At 56.7% G+C, this 16,604-nt stretch overlaps 1 protein-coding gene across 5 annotated transcripts in view; it reads left to right on the top strand.

Moving 5' to 3' along the window:
- The window catches only part of ANO1 (anoctamin 1), a 162,304-nt gene that overhangs the window by 93,803 nt on the left and 51,897 nt on the right, over nucleotides 1-16,604 (top strand). For 4 of the 5 annotated variants that reach the window (XM_030833238.2, XM_060302813.2, XM_060302812.1 and 1 more), the window contains exons 5-9: nucleotides 558-709; nucleotides 2,205-2,259; nucleotides 5,463-5,514; nucleotides 8,357-8,412; nucleotides 11,907-11,948. In XM_030833238.2, the coding sequence (XP_030689098.2) occupies nucleotides 558-709; nucleotides 2,205-2,259; nucleotides 5,463-5,514; nucleotides 8,357-8,412; nucleotides 11,907-11,948 (357 nt within the window). Of the gene's footprint in view, nucleotides 1-557; nucleotides 710-2,204; nucleotides 2,260-5,462; nucleotides 5,515-7,803; nucleotides 7,870-8,356; nucleotides 8,413-11,906; nucleotides 11,949-16,604 lie in introns of all 5 variants that reach the window. The other variant, XM_070046078.1, reaches the window with a different exon arrangement.

The following is a 16,604-nucleotide window of genomic DNA, read 5'->3' as shown; positions in this document are numbered from 1 at the left end:
AACTTCTCATAGATACAAACACAGTGAAACTTCCCGCTCTGACCGTTCGTACTTTCAGTATTTCAGCTGATTTATCAGACTCATTTTAATCCCATTTCCTCGCTTGCTGGGGCTTTTCTTCTTAATGTCTGACAGCTTCAGGCTGGGAAGCGGTCTGCCAGCGCGTCCAAGGAGCTTAGCGAGGCGTCGGGTTTACTTTTGTCCTTGGGGAGGAAAGCAGGGGGGACGAAGCTGTTCTCGGGAGTGAGTCAGCTCCCAGCTTCTCAAAGCCTCCAGAATCCTTTGGATTACCTCTTTTTAAACAAAAATGAAGCTGGGGGAAGTTCTCTGGAATGTCCTAGAATTGCCCTTTTGGCTGGGATCTCCCGAAACTCTGAGCTTTCAGGCTCATCTAGAAACGCGGACGTGGAGGGGGCATCGTGGCCCATCCCCGCCCCCTGTTCCCAGGCCGGGCCGTCTCTGTGGCAGGGGGCTAGTTCCCTGCCCGTCTCAGAATAGATTCCCAGAGTCATGGTTCAGCAGATGACAGGCGTCCCCCTTCCCTGCCTCGCCCGCAGCTGTATCACATTAATGAGACCCGTGGCCTCCTGAAAAAGATCAACTCTGTGCTCCAGAAGATGACGGACCCCATCCAGCCCAAGGTGGCGGAGCACAGACCCCAGACCACGAAGAGGCTCTCCTATCCCTTCTCCCGGGAGAAGAAGCACCTGTGAGTGGGGACCCCCTCCCGCTTGCCCTTCCCGAGGGCCACCCACTGTGCGGTGATTCCACCCCGTGTTGGACTTGGTCCTCTGAGGCCAGAGGGAGTTCTCCAACCCCCAGTGAAGGGGGATTTCAGCCCCTGGAGCGTATTCGCATAAGAGCTTGTGCTTCCTGAGCACAGAAGAGGCCCTGGAAATAATTTCCAAGGTCATTATTAACTGAGGAGTTAAGGGGACAACAAGTCTTGTCCGGCTGGGTGACACTTGGGAAAACTAGCTTGAGCCCATGTGAGGGAAGGCCTGGGCCTGGGATCAAAGCCCCAAAGCAGTGGCCTGGGTACCCTCCCCCCGCCCCGCTCTGTCCCTCTTGGGATGTGTCCCGAGGAGTCGGGTCTGGTTAGCTGCACCTCCGGAAGGCTGCCGAGCTCTGGGCGCCAGGAACCGAGAAGCAGCCCCAGCTGGAGTCCTGAGGCCCCGGACTCGCAGCCAGCGCGGCTGCCTGGCAGGGCTGCACCCATTCTGGAACCTTCCCTCCTCCCCTGCTACTGAGGGGCAGTGAGGCGTAGCCACCTGGGTCAGCGGCAGCTGCCAGGCCTCCGTGGGGTCTCACTGGGCAGAGCTGGAGCGAGGGCAGGGGTGGGAATAGAAAGCTTGGAGTCTGGGAATCCTGTGGGGATAGGATGACGAGCTCTAGGGGATGGGAGGCTCCTGGACACCCCTGGTCCCACAAGACATGAAGAGCCTCTGCTCAGAACTGGGGCTTCCGCCCTGGCCAGGGCATTAGTCACAGGGCCGGGGCCACATGCCTTACTCGCTGTTTCCCGATCCTCCAGGGGATAAGACATAAGAGAGAAGGGAGTGGCTCTGGCCCAACTCCTCCCACCAGGGCCAGGACCCGGGCCCCCGCACATTAGAGGGAGACGCCCTCTTTCCGTGACCCCCAGGGCCCTGGCCACCTCCCTTGGCACCCCCTGCCTTGCCAGGCTTGGCTCACCTCCAGGCTCTGGGCCACCCCCAACCCCGAGTCGCCCTCCCCGGCTGTACGCTGAGTGTGTTGGGAATCGAATAACGTGTTCCAGAGACATCCCTCTGCCCTCAGGAAGCCTTAGGAAATCTCTGTGTGGCCCAGGACCTCAGGACGGAAACCATTTGGAAAATATAGGGAGACTGTCTTAAATAGTAAAGTGTCCGATGGTGGGATCACCCCAGGAGTGCTGCAGCAGAGACTAAAACTGCCCCCGAGGGTGTCATTGGAAGGAAGAGGGATCCTTGGCGAGGGAGGTCTGACCACAGTTGCCCCTGGGGTCACTTCCCACCCACGGGGGTCTCCCAGCCTCCCCGAGGGGTGAGAGGATGTACAGACTCTTCCAAATGCGTGCGGACAGAGCTTCGTCGATTTCACGGTCACCGCTCACGGGGGTAGTGTGGTCCCCCAAGGCCTCGGAAACCGGGAGCGCTGACTCCAGTGAGCTGTGTCTCTTTTTGTTCCCAAAATTTCAACAGATTTGACCTGTCTGACAAGGATTCCTTTTTCGACAGCAAAACCCGGAGCACGATAGTAAGTATCGCTCCCTCGTGGGAATCCATAGCTCCCCAGCAAGGTAGCCCCGGGAAACGGGATGATAATTTCATTTCAGCAGAGCTCCTCTGGGTGGAAGGGGCTCTAATTGTCTGTGACAGAAATAATTAGAATAATAAAACCAGCGGGCTGCGAGGGGCCCAGGGGATGGCGGGGGTGGAGCAGCAGGGAAGAAGCAGAGGGATTCCAGACCCGCTGGGTTATTTCAAAATGTTCCCGCATCTTTGCGGTTCCCAGCTCGCCTCTCCAGCCTCCTTGCCACTTGCCCTCGGTGGAATCTGTACGTCCCCACCTCTCTGGGGGTTTGTGAGCAGGCAGGCCTGGCAGGAGGGATGGGGTGGTGCAGGCAAAGGGACGAGGGTTTGGGTAGACTTCCAGAGCCTCGCCAGACGAGCAAACTGTGGCTTGAAATCTGACCAGGCCGCCCTGCCCTACTCCAGGTATTGGTTTAACGTTTATCCATCGGCCGCCACGTTGTCCACCAGCCAAGCTGGGCTGTGCACGGCTCAGGACCCAACTTCTGTCTGAACAAGTATTAACCTCTCAGCCAAGCTGCCGCTTCTCTCTCTTCCTGGCCCAGAAAGCCCAGCCTGGCGAGCAGAGGGGCGGGGCTGGCAGGAGGCGGCGGCTTGACCTTGAGCAGATAACTGCCCCTCACAGCCACATCCCAAGACGGGCGGGCACCCAGGCACAGGACAGCGAGTGGTGTAGGCTGCCTTGGCCTGGGGGGCTCAGGCCACTGCCTGGACAGACAGAGCCCGGTCCCATCAACCCTGTGTCCCCTCCCAGCCTCGCGACTCGCACACGGGACGAGGTGGTGTCCTGCCCAAAGGGCAGCCGTGCGCCCACACCAAGGGTAACCTGGGTGCAGCGCCGGGAACGTAGCCGCTGCTGTGGTTTTTATTATTGACCACGTTACTGATGAAACTAGCAATTAAGTCTCATAATTTATAATAAACAATGAGGAACTCGTTTATGCAAAAACGTCAGCAGCCGATGTAGCTCGAGGCTGACGTGTGGTCCAGGAGAGGTAAGTTCTCCCTCTTGGAAACCGACCGCTCAGGAGAACCAGACGCAGTTGAACCTGGACGGTTTCTCTTTTTCTCTGTCATTTTGGGGTGGGAGAGAATTGGAATGGCCAGCTGGGGAAACCGAGGCACGCGCTGCGTTTCCACATGTATGTGCGCCCCAGTTTTTACACGATCTGGAGCCACCGGGACGCCCCTGGAAGCACAGGGCTGGGTGCAGATTCGTAAATTCATTCTCTTTTTTTTTTTTTACTTTTTTTACTTTATTGTTTTATTTTATTTTACTTTTTTGGCCACACCATGTGGCTTGCGGGATCTTAGTTCCCCGACCAGGGATCGAACCCGGGCCCCTGGCAGTGGAAGTGCGGAGTCCTAACCACTGGACTGCCAGGGAAGTCCCCATAAATTCACTCTTGCTGTCGGGGTGGTGGCCTGGGGTTGGGGTCATATGTGAATGGAAGCTCTAGGCCCCCTCTCGTGGAGAATCCACTTTAAAATTGAGCTCAGACCATGATCCCCAAGTCACAGAAGGCAATTCTATCCGAGCCAGTAAGTGTTACTGAACGAGCCATGACTCCGATTACCTCTGGGGTGGGGGGCGCTCTCTCCCAGAGACCCTGAAGGCCTGTTTGTAAAACACCAATGCTCCAGAGAAACTCTTTGGTGACTCAAAACTTTGCCCTTAGTTAGTTGGACCCTGTGGTCTTGAGACCCAACATCCTTCTAGACAAAGATATAACAGTCCCTCCTGTCTCCTTCCCTGTGCTGCTAGCATATCGGGGCAGCCCAGTGTGCAGGCGGGTAGGAGTCAGGATCAGCAAGGAACAGTGGGGAAGGACCTGAGGTGCGGGTCTTAGGACTTGGATTTTCAGCCTGTAGGCACTAGGGAGCCATAGATGGTTGTGGAGCAAGGTCCTAGAAAGATCACTGCCAGTGGCCAGTCGTGGAAGGGCAGATGGAGGGTGGGTGTGGGATCACAGGAGTGGTTGTGAAGGGGGGCTGTGGCTGCACGTGGAAGGGAGGAGGTGGTTATGGGAGAATCAGCAAGGTCAGGATGAGGCCACTGATTAGATGCAAGAGATGCCAGGGAGAGAGCCAGCTAACTGGGTCATCCATCCATTCACTCATTCATCAGTCAGTTACTGAGCACGTGGTGTCTGCCCAAGATGGGCAGGAGGTGAGGGAGGCAACAGGCACATGGCAGGGGTGGAGTAATCCGGGACAAGAGAGCAGAGTTAGGGAACTGCCTGGAGGTCCAGTGGTTATAGGACTGGGCGCTTTCACCGCCAGGGCCCATGTTCATCCCTGGTCAGGGAACTGAGATCCTTCAAGCCGAGTGGGGCGGCCAAAAAAATAAAGAGAGAGAGAGCAAAGTTAGAAGGCAGAGCAACAGGGACGGTGGCTGCCCAGTGACCTGTTTGTTAAGGTGGCTCTGTAGCCATTTAGCTCTCAGGGGAGAAGCACTTCTGGCAAAAGAAACAGCCGTGGTGAAGGCCCTGTGGCCTCAGGAGAGGGTTGGCGAGTGAGGGGGGCAGCCAGGAGGCCAGGCTGCTGGGACAGGGCTGGGCGGACGGAGGGGAGGAGAGAAGGTCAGATGGCCCAGGGCCTGGGGGGAACCGGAGGGTGGGACCTCGGGGGAGTCTCGAGGGGTTAGAGTGCCCTGACCCACGTGTCTATGGCACAGGGCCAATTCTTTTCACCCCATTTTGTGGGTGGAGAAACTGAGGCACGGGGCACGAGGTAGTTAGCGCAAGACCACACGGCTACAAGGACGCAGACCCAGGTAGGCAGACCCCCAAGCCGGGGCTCCTGAGGCGGAGAAGTGAAGTGTTTTGTTCGTAAAAGGGGCACAGGGTTCTAGAACATTCAGGGCCACACCCGAGAGTGGTCGTATCAGCGGAGTCCTCATGCCTCTGCATTCCAGCTCACCTCTCAGCCAAAAGGGGCGGAAACCCACCAGCAGAGGGCACAGGACCCCCGTACTCCTGCGCCCAAGCGCAGCGTGGGCCCTCTGAGGTGACCTTGTCCCCAAGAACGCCCATCCCGACCGCATCCTTGGGGCACGCAGGAGGCTGGCGCTGGTGACGGTCACCACCTCCCTTCCCGGTGACCCGTGATGGTGTCGCTCTGGTCCCCCCCTTGTCTCCACAACAGGTCTACGAAATCCTGAAGAGAACGACGTGTACCAAAGCCAAGTACAGCATGGGTAAGGGCGTGCCTGGGGCTCGAGCTCAGCGCTCCGCTCGCGGCGTAATCTTGCCGCTCCATCTTCTCCGTGGGAGGCGGGTGGCGGCCTGGGGATTTTTAGAGGGCTTTGATTTAAGGCTGGTGTAACAGTCTCAGGCAGGAGGGCCGTTCCAGGACCAAGGGGCGGTTTTACGACCCTTTTAAGCACGAAAGGATCCTCCTCTCTGGCTTGAGGCATCTGTGGCGGCCTGTGGAGCCTCTCAGCGCAGAGGCGGTAAATCCTGGCTGCTGGAAACTGGAGGGTGACCAAGGGGTTCTGACCCTCTCTTGACCTTCACAGTCCAGGGGGAGGTAGTTAGGGTTCCAGCCGGGGCAGCAGCCAGACACACGCACAGTCTAGAAGGTGCCCCACCCGGGCCGTGGCCTTGCTGGAAGGGGTGCCCCTCGACGTGTGCCCTTAGGCGGAACCTGCCGCAAAACTGGCCCCGCTGGGCTCCTCGGGTACCGGTTTACAGACCACCTCAACCACAGGTGCAAAACCTTCTCGATTAAAGCGTGCAGAGGGAACCATCCCCCCCGCCCCGCGCCCCGCCATGTAGGTCCCTTGCCCACCGCTGCAGGCTGAGTTTGCTAAACGTTTGCAAAACGTTTCAGGGCAAAGCGATGCCTTTTCCCGGTCTTTCCCCCCTTCCTGTTGAGCCGCTTTATGCCCCGCTGAGAGCGGAGCTCACGGCACAATCCTTCGTGCTCTGGAAGCATCTGAAGCTCCGAGCCTGTGGTTCAGGAGAGATGCCCCGCCTATGGGCTTCCCGGGAGGGAAGGAAGCGAAGTACAGGAGGACTCAGATGCTCGCAGCTGAAGTCTGGGGCAGGCCCAGGATGCAGCGGGGGGGGGGGGGGGGGGGGGGATGACACCTCCATGCTCAGCCAGGCTGCCCAGTGGTCAGTCACGGGCCCACCCTCTGGGCCTGAAATTTCTAAGCCCGTGTACTAAGTCGTGGCGGGGGACACACTCTCAGGAGTCGAGAGGAGGCCAGGAAAACTGTCCCCGATGGAGCAAGGTCCTCCAGGGGGGCCCCAGCCACCAGAAGTGGGGAGAAGCATGGGTCTAGTCCCAGCGATGCATCTCAGAAGTCAGTCTCCCTTTAGCGCCCCTGTGGGGTCCCTTCTGGTGGAGACTCGTGCGGTCGCTGTGAAGGTTTGCAGAGAGTCCAGGGTCTGGCCCTTCTCAGCTGAGCTGATCCCCGCCCCGGGCCATGCTGTGGCCAGTTCCCTGGCAGCGCTGGTTCCCAGAGCCAGTGATGAAACAGAGAGATGGGGGGGCCTTCTCTGCACCCCATTTCACACTGGCCTTGTCTGAGAGCCCTCCTGACCTCCAGATTCATAGATGGGTTCGGTCCCCCACCAGCCTCTGTGCCAGGAAGGTCCCTACCCTCAGGGAGCTTCCATTCCGGAGGATGGAAACAGATGAGAGCTGACAAGGTAAACCAGAAGACAGTCTTGCAGGCTGAGGGAGATGGGGAGTGATGGGGGATGTAGAACCAGTGATCAGAGGTCCTTCTGATGAGATGACATTGGAGGGGTGAGGCTTCCGGGTAGAGGGCGCACCTGTGGCAGCACGGTGTTGAGAGCATTCGAGGGGCAGTGGGGGGGCCCAGTGAACCTGAGTCCGGCCCCTTGTTCATTTTTTACTGCAGCTGAACTTTCCACTCATGGGGCTTTGGCCACGAGCTCCCACCTGGTTCCGGTTTGGATTTCTAAGTGTTCCTAGGTGCCCTGACCATTCCAGATCACTAGCTGGGGAGATGGTCTATTTTTAAGTGGATTTCAGGGAGTGCCTTTCCCACCAGTGTCACAGCAGAGTAGTCAAGAGTGGGCTGGCCAGGCCACTGAAAAATCTGACCCCCTTACCACCTAGAAAGCCTCTTCATCCAGGCAGAGGGTTCTGTGACCAGCAAAGGGCTTCGTGGCAGCTCCTGGGCAGCCCTGGCCCCCAAGGATGTGTGTGAAGCAAGGTCAGATCTCTGGGAAGCCCCAGACCCATGCGTGGCCGGGCTCTGCCTTACCCCCTCACGACGCTGTCTTCTGGGGCTGGGTGCCCGAGCCCACACCTCTGGATTCTAGGAGGTGCAGGTGTGGTTATTTTTATCCTGCTCCCAGCGCGGGGCTTCAGGCAGCAAACAAGGGGCCCGGCCATCGTTCCCCTGCCCCCAGGAGTGCCGGACTGTGAGTGAGCGCTTTGCCCCCAAATGCAGCTTTGATCCTTTCAGGCCCTTTTGCATGTAACTAATAGCCGGATGTGTAAACAGGGCAAGGAGAGGGAAGAAAGAAGGACTCTGCCCTTTTAAGTAAAAGGCGAAAATGTGGTAAATACGGTAAGTGCCTCTGCCCCCGCGTGGGGCACGCAGGCCTCCTCTCTGGCTTTTCCAATCAACCTAAAATCTAATTCCAAATTGTATGTGTGTTTTCTGACACCATCAATTTTTCCATCCATATTTTTCTCATGATTCAGCTTTTCTAACCACTTACAATCCCCCTTCCTCACCTGCAGGTTTGCCCTCCAGCAGGCGGGGGTAGCTGGTGAATCGCAGGTTTGGGGGTACCTCCTTCCTCCCAGATGTAACTTCCTCTCGGGGTTTCCTCTGTGTCTTCCTAATTCTGCCAATAGAGCATGTTTTTATCATCTCCTAGTCGAACCCGGGGAGGAAACCCCAGAAAGGTGGTCGGGCTCTGTGCAACCAGGTGTGGCTCGCTTTGAGAAAATTCTCGGTGATTGAGACAGCCCTGGGACCGCTCTGATTGAACACGGAGCCGTTGGAGACCGGCCTGGTCCGTAATCCTCTCTCTGCCTTTGTTTTCAAGGCATCACGAGCCTGCTGGCCAATGGCGTTTACTCGGCAGCCTACCCACTGCACGATGTAAGTAACCTTGACAAACATAGTTCATCTCTGCGCGTCATTTGATTCTCCAAACCCCGAGGGAGCTCTCGTTATCCTGTGGTCGAGGCTTCCTGCTTTGGCGCTCCTGTGAATGTCAGCCGCTCCCGGCCTTTCCTGGTTCCCCAGGTGGGGACCAGAGTCACACACAGGCCATCTATGCTTACTGAATCATTCCACCAAGACAGGGGCACTTGTGGCAGAAACTCTGCACGGCCATATCTGAACTTCACGGCCAGCTGGTCCACAAGAAGTTTCCCTGGCTCCGTCTCCCCTACCCCACCCCACCCCACCCGGGCTCTGGCAGAATGACCAGAGAGCTCTGTTTTGTATCTATTTCTGCAGAGCAAGTGGCCAGTTTCCTGAGCCGAATCTCCAAATCCCACTGGTATCCCCCTGACAAATATAGCCTGTGGCCACGGCCGCGTTGTCTTGGCTTGGGATAGAGAGAGAGAAGATTCTCTTCTTATTGTCTCTATGGAAACAAGGACTAGAGTTCAACAGGGCACTGGGGATGGGCCATGGGGCCTGAGCAGTGTGGGAACTCCGGACAGAGGATCTCTGGAACTTTCCAAATGTGCGTTACTGCAAAGGCTAGGAGAGAGAGAGGACAGGCATGGGGGCCCGGGGACCCAGATTCTAGTCCTGGCCGCTCACGCCTCTGTGACCTCGAGCAGAGGCAGCCCCTGTCCTCTCTGAGCCCCAGTGCCCCCATCTGCAAGTTAGAAATAATACCTGCCCTGTCCAGTTGCCAGGGCTGCAGAGGGTGTTAGCAGGAATTCAGAAACAGAAGGGCTTTCAGTAAGACGCTGGACGAACGGGGGGTGGGGCCGGACAGCAAAGGGCTGTCCACCCGGACCGTAGCCTCAGAGGGAAGGATGCTCAGACGACCTGCCGCAGTCCCCCGTCACTCACTGTAAGGATGTGGGCTCGACTGGTCCCGTTTTCCCACCTCTGTGCCTCCGTTCATGCTGTTCCTTCTGTCTGCAGTGCTCTTCCCTCCTCCTCTGCCTGGACGACCCCTCCCCAGGGCCAACAAAGCACCCCCATGGAGCCTTCCTTTCCCCGCCTCCCCGGCACGGTTGAGTCTTCCCCTCTGGACCTCCATGCTCCCTGTCCCACAAAGACAACACTGTTGGGCCGCCGTTCATTACACTGCATCTCGTGGAAGCCTCTGCATCTAGTAGGCGCTCAATAAATGCAGCGCGGGGTTAAGTCCAGGTGTCTTGGTGATTGGCCTGTTGCGGGATGAATGCTTCGAGGGAGGACTCAGACCCCGCAGGTCCCGGCGGGCGCTTCCGGCTTCTCCCTGGAAGGCGCCTCGCTCCTCCGTCCCATCTGTGCCGCTCAGGTTTGCTCAGCCCTACTTGGCCTTTGAGCTGTCACTCCTGCCAAGATGTCAGGGACAGAAGCCGAAACGTTTCAGGGCCTCCCTGCCTGTTGGATTCAGCCCTTTAAGTCTTGAAAGGGAAAGGGGAAAGGTCCACATTTCTGAGCACCTACTGTATGCAAAGAACTGTGTCTAGCAGGAGCTTTATCTCCTTTAATCCGGGGCAAACACGGAGGCTCAGAGAGCTTTAGTGACTCGCCCAAGTTCACACAGCCCCTGTGGAGGAGCTGGGGCCAGAAGCCAGCCCTGGCCGCACCACCCCTGCGTCCTCCCCCGGAGGCCGACACACCCCTTTTCTCAGGCTTCGCTGCCACCTTTGTCTCAGGAATCAATTCTAGCAGCAGTTTAAACCGATGAGTCCAAGACTTCCCCTGAGCGCCCAAAAAGCACCTCCAAGGTCCTCATGTTAGAAACTCCTTGCACACCATCGTCTTTGTCCCTTACACAGCAGTAGGGAAGCCCGCCGCGTGGGGTTTGTTCCCACTTTACAGACGGGGAAACTGAGGCTGCGGCTGCGCAAGCAACTTGCCCACGCGTACACAGCCGAGGAGCGGAGCCCAGATCCTCTGGCTCTGCTTCCACGGCTCTTTCCAGCGGGATGATGGATCTATCTCGGTCATCTCGAGGGAATATGAGATCTTACATCCATGAATTTTCCGCACAGCTGATGGACACACACCCCGTTAAGTACCAAAGCTGCTGTTCAAATATCTGGGGAGATAAATCCTCTGAAGCTGGCCCTGTGGACCCCACGCCTTAAACAGAGGAGGCCGGCTGTTGCGAGGCTGCACCTGGCCTCTGGCAGGCAGCAGGCCCCTTCCGCGCGTGTACGCTTCTCACCATCTGCCTCTCACCCCTGAGCTGTCCTGGTCACATCTCAGTGCGTGGCCCAGAGCATCCCACCCTCTCCAGGGCCTTGCTTGCTGCGTTCACTCACTCATTCATTCATTCAACGAGAGCGTCTACCAGGCCAGGGGCCGGGGTCATTGCCAAGCAGACAGCAGCCTGTTAGGACGGCACATAGGGGAAGAGCCTTCTACTCCATAACCAGCATTCGAATCCAGAGAAGGACTTGGCGTTTCAGCCACTGCTGGGTGGCTGTTTGGCTTCCTTCCTGGTTGGCATCTGACTCCTTCAAGGTCACCGGCTAGCTGACCTCTACAGAGATGAGGTGCTGCTGGAATCGTGGGCCCATCTTAGACAAGAGGGAAAACTCTGGGAAGGGGATAGGTTGGGTTGGGTGGAGAGGGCCCCTGAAGACCCGGGGGGGAATTTGGTTAAACTGCTCCCAGAGCATCTTCATGCAAAGACCACAGGAATCGGTTGCCCACCTGGTGGTCAAGTTCTCCCTGCCTGGAGGGGGCTGGCGGGGCTGGAAAGGGGGTCACGGAAGGAGCTGGTGAGAGGAGCGGGCACCAGGCAGACCTCCCAGAGCCCTCAGAGCTTTATCTGCCCGGCAGTCCTCAGGACCGGTTGGCCAGGCTTCTAGTCATCAGTGTCACCCGTTGGAATACTGGGCTAGCTTTCGACCTTTAGACACTCCTTCTCTTCCATTGGATTTGGAGGCCTGGATCCAAGTCCCAGGTCTGACCGGATTTTTCTGTCTCTCCCAGGAATGTCAGTTTGCTCCTCTGAGCCTCGGTGTTCCCATCTGTAGAATGGAAGCATTGGACTCACCGATCTGTATGCACTGGGATCATCTAACTCATGGTCCCTCCTGGGACACATGAGAGGAAAGGGGGCACCACCCTAGTGGGGCCTGGGATGAGACTCCAGGACCCTCCTGGCAGAGTGGGATGCACGTTCACCCTGTTGACAATCCCTCCAGCCCCTGAAGCCCCCTTTCCTCTGTGTCACCAGTTCCAAGGACCTGACCGCATTCCCATCCTGGACGTCGTCTCTGTGTCGAGGGGAAGGCGCTTCGGGCTTTCCCGGGACACTTTTTATCCTAGGAGGAGGGAGCCTGGGCGCCCTTCCGCACTGTGTGAAGTTCTGTCCTGGGACTAGCTCACCTGCGTAGTGGGGGCAGCTGGAGTGCATGTCTGGAAAGGTTACAGGACAGTAAGACACCTTTCTCTCTTTACAGGGAGACTACGAAGGGGAGAACGTGGAGTTCAACGACAGGAAGGTATGTGCTACAGAGCCGGGAGACCGCTCCTTGGGGTCTGGGGGTCTGGGGGCCAGCAGGGGACAGGGGTCGGTGGTCACGGCACTGCAGCCCCACATCTGAGCGAGAAGGTTGGTGAACTCACCTCGTTGGACTGTTTTCCCCTCTGATTCTCAAAAGCATCCTTGGCAGGTTGAGCGTGTGAAGGGAAGGGACGTGCCCCCCGCCTGCCCTTCCTTCCTGCACTGACCTGGGCAGCTTCAAACCCATGTCTCACTGGATCGGTCAGAACCTCCAGGGCTCTTTGCCGACCTTTGGCCTAATCCTGCCTGGCTTCCGGGAGAATAACTCTGGGAGCCACGGGGCCAGCACCTGGAGTGCACCAGCCCCCAGCAGCACGCGGGAACACGATGCATGGTGGTCAAGCTAGTTTCTCAAACTCACTTGACCTGGAACCCTTTTTAATGGGAAAGTTATGGAGCTGGTGTCCCATGAGACACACTGTGGGAAATGTCTACTGATCCTTTATTCTTCAATGGTTCTCCCTAATTCCACCCACCCAGGCTCTCAGGAAGCTCTGGTCCTGCACCCACCCCACATCCGCGCCACCACAGCCAGTTCTCCTTCCCTCGCGTGCCCACACCCGGATCCCAGCCTCCCTGCCTCCACATGAGCCTATCCCAGCTCCCCAACAAGCCCTGCCCTCCCTCACCTCAGGGAGCCGCCCTCCCTGGGCTCTGCGTTCCTTTCAGCCCCCTTTGTCCCATCTCTTGCTCCCCAAGAACGGATCCTTCCCAGGTGCCGGGTAGGGACGTTTCCCTGAGAACCTCACAATGGAGGCCTTGTCCCAAATTGCAAGGCCCGGGAGACTCTGCGTGTGGAATGCTCTGTTCCCACCTCCCTCCAGCCCCCCATATGTGTTTTTAAGCCTCCGGTACTTGATACAACTCGCCCGCCCGCCCGCCCGGGAATCCAGCTGAAGATGCTATCTGATTTAGCACAAAAATTACATATTTGGTTATTTTTAGTGTAACATCTGGCATTCGTCTGAGAGCCCGTGACTTGCAGATCTCCTCCATCCCGTCCACGGGCCTGCCCTGCACCAAGCCCGGCCTCAGAGCCCAGCCCCCTTCGTCCCTCTGCAGCCCTCTGCCACTGCCTGATGCCCTTCCTCCACAGAGACCCTCTTCTGGCCGTTCAGCCTCCAGGGCCCAGGCCCCTCCGCCCTAATCTCCCACCCTCTTCCCCATGCTGCAGCCGCACTGCCGCCTTTCTAATCTAAAGACAACTTGGCCGATGGTCGCGTCAGTGCCAAGACTGTCTCATTCAGTTATTACTCAGGAACGATTTACTGGGCACCATAGTGTGCCGGCCCAGCAGACAGCTCCAGGTTTATCCAGACCCAAAAGCTCTGTGCCTGGAATGCGGCCCACTTTCCATCCCGCTCTCCTCACTTAACGTTATGTCCCAGCCATGAATACAAAGACTGGTCCATGATCAGGGAGAATTGGACGAGTGGATGGACGGATGGGTGGGTGGATGGGTGGACAGATGGACTGACAGATAGATGGACGGGTGGATGGATGGATGGAGGGAGGGATGGCTGGATGATGAGTAGTGGTGGGTGGATGGAAGGAAGGAAAGAAGGAAGGGAGGAAGGGGAAATGCCCCAGATACGTGTTTGTGTCCTAACTCAGAGAACTCTTTCTCCCGTGGTCGCTGCATCTAAAGTGATCTGGTTCTGAGTATTTTGCTTTCACAATGACAATATCTGTGGCATCCCGTCAGTGGCAGGAGCCCCAAGTGCCCGAGGACAGAAGGGGGGACGTAGCCAAGCAAGGCCCTGGTCCTGTGCTGAGCTGGCAGAGCAGGAGCACGGTAGAGATATTTCAGCAGAGGCAGGCCTGGGCCAGGGCTGAGCAAGGCCACAGCTATTGGCCTGATCTTCGGGCCACAAACGCTCGGGGCCTTGGGGCCAAGCGCTCCTTCCTCCAGGATTGGGGGGCGGGAGGGTTACTCCAGGTGTGGATTGAGGTGGCCTCATTCCTATACTGCACTGAGAGCCACGGGACCCTGGCCCAGCATTCATTCATTCATTCATTCATTCAACAATTACTTACTGGAAACCTGTTATCTGGCCTGTTTGAGAAGCTGGGGAAGACACAGACCAGACAAACCTGGCCTCCGTCCTAGGGGGAGACAGCAAGGGTTGAGTACATACACAGTAATTAAGGACAGCGTCAGCGCTGTGATGGACCTGCCCAGCCACATGGGCCCAGGTGGGAGATCTGGGCAGGAGAGATGCTGGTGGAGGGAACCAGGATCCCTCTGAGGTCCAGGTGCTGGAAGGCTCCCAGGGTCACAGTGACCAGAGCCACCGGTGCCCAGCTGACCTGCCCCAGGGCCCCCGACACCTCCCACCTGCTCACAGACTGAGGGGCCCCCAGAGTTCTGCCAACCGTAGCCGGGAAATCTGATGCTTCGTTTCCTTACGCTGACAGCTACAGGGTGATTGACGTTCTCTTCCTGGCAGGAAGAAAAGCCCACCGAGGTAAAGTGGTTTATGTAGAAAGCTGGAGTGTGCCCCATCTGCCACATCTCTCAGGGGATGGTGGCTTTTGCCTGCTGTGGCCAGTCCCAGCGGGGAGGCCCGGGAACAGGGTGACCAGCATGACGAGGACAAGCCTTCCAGAGCGTCTGTCCGTGCCTCCCCTCCCCCGCGGCAATCTCCACTCCCTCCCTTTCCATCCCAGGGTCTCTGCCCTCATTCCTCCCCACTCCCTCCCTGCCTCCCATCTCGCTGCTCTGATGCTCCCCCAGCTGGTCTATGGTGTAAATTTCAGCTGACTTTCTTTTTTCTTTTTTTTAATCTTTATTGGAGTATAATTGCTTTACAATGGTGTGTTAGTTTCTGCTTTATAACAAAGTGAATCAGTTATATATATATCCCCATATCTCCTCTCTCTTGCGTCTCCCTCCCTCCCACCCTCCCTATCCCACCCCTCTAGGTGGTCACAAAGCACCAAGCTGATCTCCCTGTGCTATGCGGCTGCTTCCCACTAGCTATCTACCTTACGTTTGGTAGTGTATATATGTCCATGCCGCTCTCTCGCTTTGTCACAGCTCACCCTTCCCCCTCCCCACATCCTCAAGTCCGTTCTCCAGTAGGTCTGTGTCTTTATTCCTGTCTTACCCCTAGGTTCTTCGTGACATTTTTTTTTCTTAAATTCCATATATATGTGTTAGCATATGGTATTTGTCTTTCTCTTTCCGACTTCACTCTGTATGACAGACTCTAGGTCCATCCACCTCGTTACAAATAGCTCAATTTCGTTTCTTTTCATGGCCGAGTAGTGTTCCATTGTATACATGTGCCACGTCTTCTTTATCCATTCAGCTGAGGGGAGGAAGCTGCCCGGTTGGTGACTGGTGACGGCGCTTTGCTTTTCCAGAGGTGCTGCACAATCTCATCAGAGTTTGCTGGCCCAGGCCTCTCCTTTAGAGAGTGAAACTGTAGAGGATTTTCCTCCTTTTCTGCGTAATCAGACACATGGCACATAACAAGCCCCCAGCACTTCGCTTCACAAAGCATGAGCCCATCTGCGTCCACTCCGTGACCTGGGAGGAAGGACAGACTCCTTCAGTATCAAGGAGGTGATGGAGCTCAGAGGGGAGGGAGTCTGCCCTGGATGCCCAGCGGGGCTCAGATCACCCACTCGGGACGCTGCCCGGGACACCGACTCCAGACCCAGCAGAGCCACCGTCCTAGCAGGGCAGCACGGCTCCAATTCCTGGACCCCTTCTCCTCTGAGATGGGGGGAGGCCCTGGGCATCCCAGTTCCTTACCCAGAAGCTACAGAGGCTCCCCCACCAGCAGCCAGACTTGCCATTAAGTCTTTCAGAACTCGGAATCATGCTGAACACATCCCGCTTGTGCCACTTACAGAGAGACTTAAAATCTAAAGAAAGCTCCTCTTATAAGGATCAGAACAGGCAAAACCCAGGATTTTGACAGCAAGGTTCGCTCATCATTTATTAAGAAGGCCTTTAGCTTCTCTATGTTATTTTCCTCCCTGTTTTTTCCTCCCTACTTACTTTGTCCCTGTGTGCTGACTTTTGATGAAACACAGCACCTCTGTTCTCCTGAGTATTATTTTCAGAGCTGCAGAAGGAGAGAAGAAATGGAAACGTTTGCTAGAAGGTCATTTCTAGGGACCCCTGACTCTCTGGTCTGTGGAAGCTGACCCCGTCCCCGTGAGCCTCTTAGACATTTTTAATTTTCAGAGACTCGGTTGAAGGCATCTTTGTGCATAGAAATCCATCCCATCAGCTCTGGATCTTCCAAGTCAGTGGGGAGAATGTAATATTAGCTTAGGCTGCTATGACAAAACACCAGACTTAAACAGAAGACATTTATGTCTCACAGTTCTGGAGGCTGGAAGCCCCAGATCAAGGTGCCGGCAGGGTTGGGTTCTGGTGCAGGCTCTCTTCCTGGCTTGCGGACAGCCGTCTTCTCACTGTGTCCTCACACGGCCTTTCCTCCGTGTGTGCATGTGAGAAAAGAAAGCTCTGATGTCTCTTCCTCTTCTTCTAAGGACACCAGTCCTGTCAGGTCAAAACCCTGCTCTCATGACCTCATTTAACCTTAATTATTTCTGGAAAGACGCAGCCTCCAAA

The sequence above is a fragment of the Globicephala melas genome, chromosome 8, assembly GCF_963455315.2.
Source record: "Globicephala melas chromosome 8, mGloMel1.2, whole genome shotgun sequence".
NCBI lineage: Eukaryota > Metazoa > Chordata > Mammalia > Artiodactyla > Delphinidae > Globicephala > Globicephala melas.
This window is presented reverse-complemented; position numbering and strand designations above follow the sequence as displayed.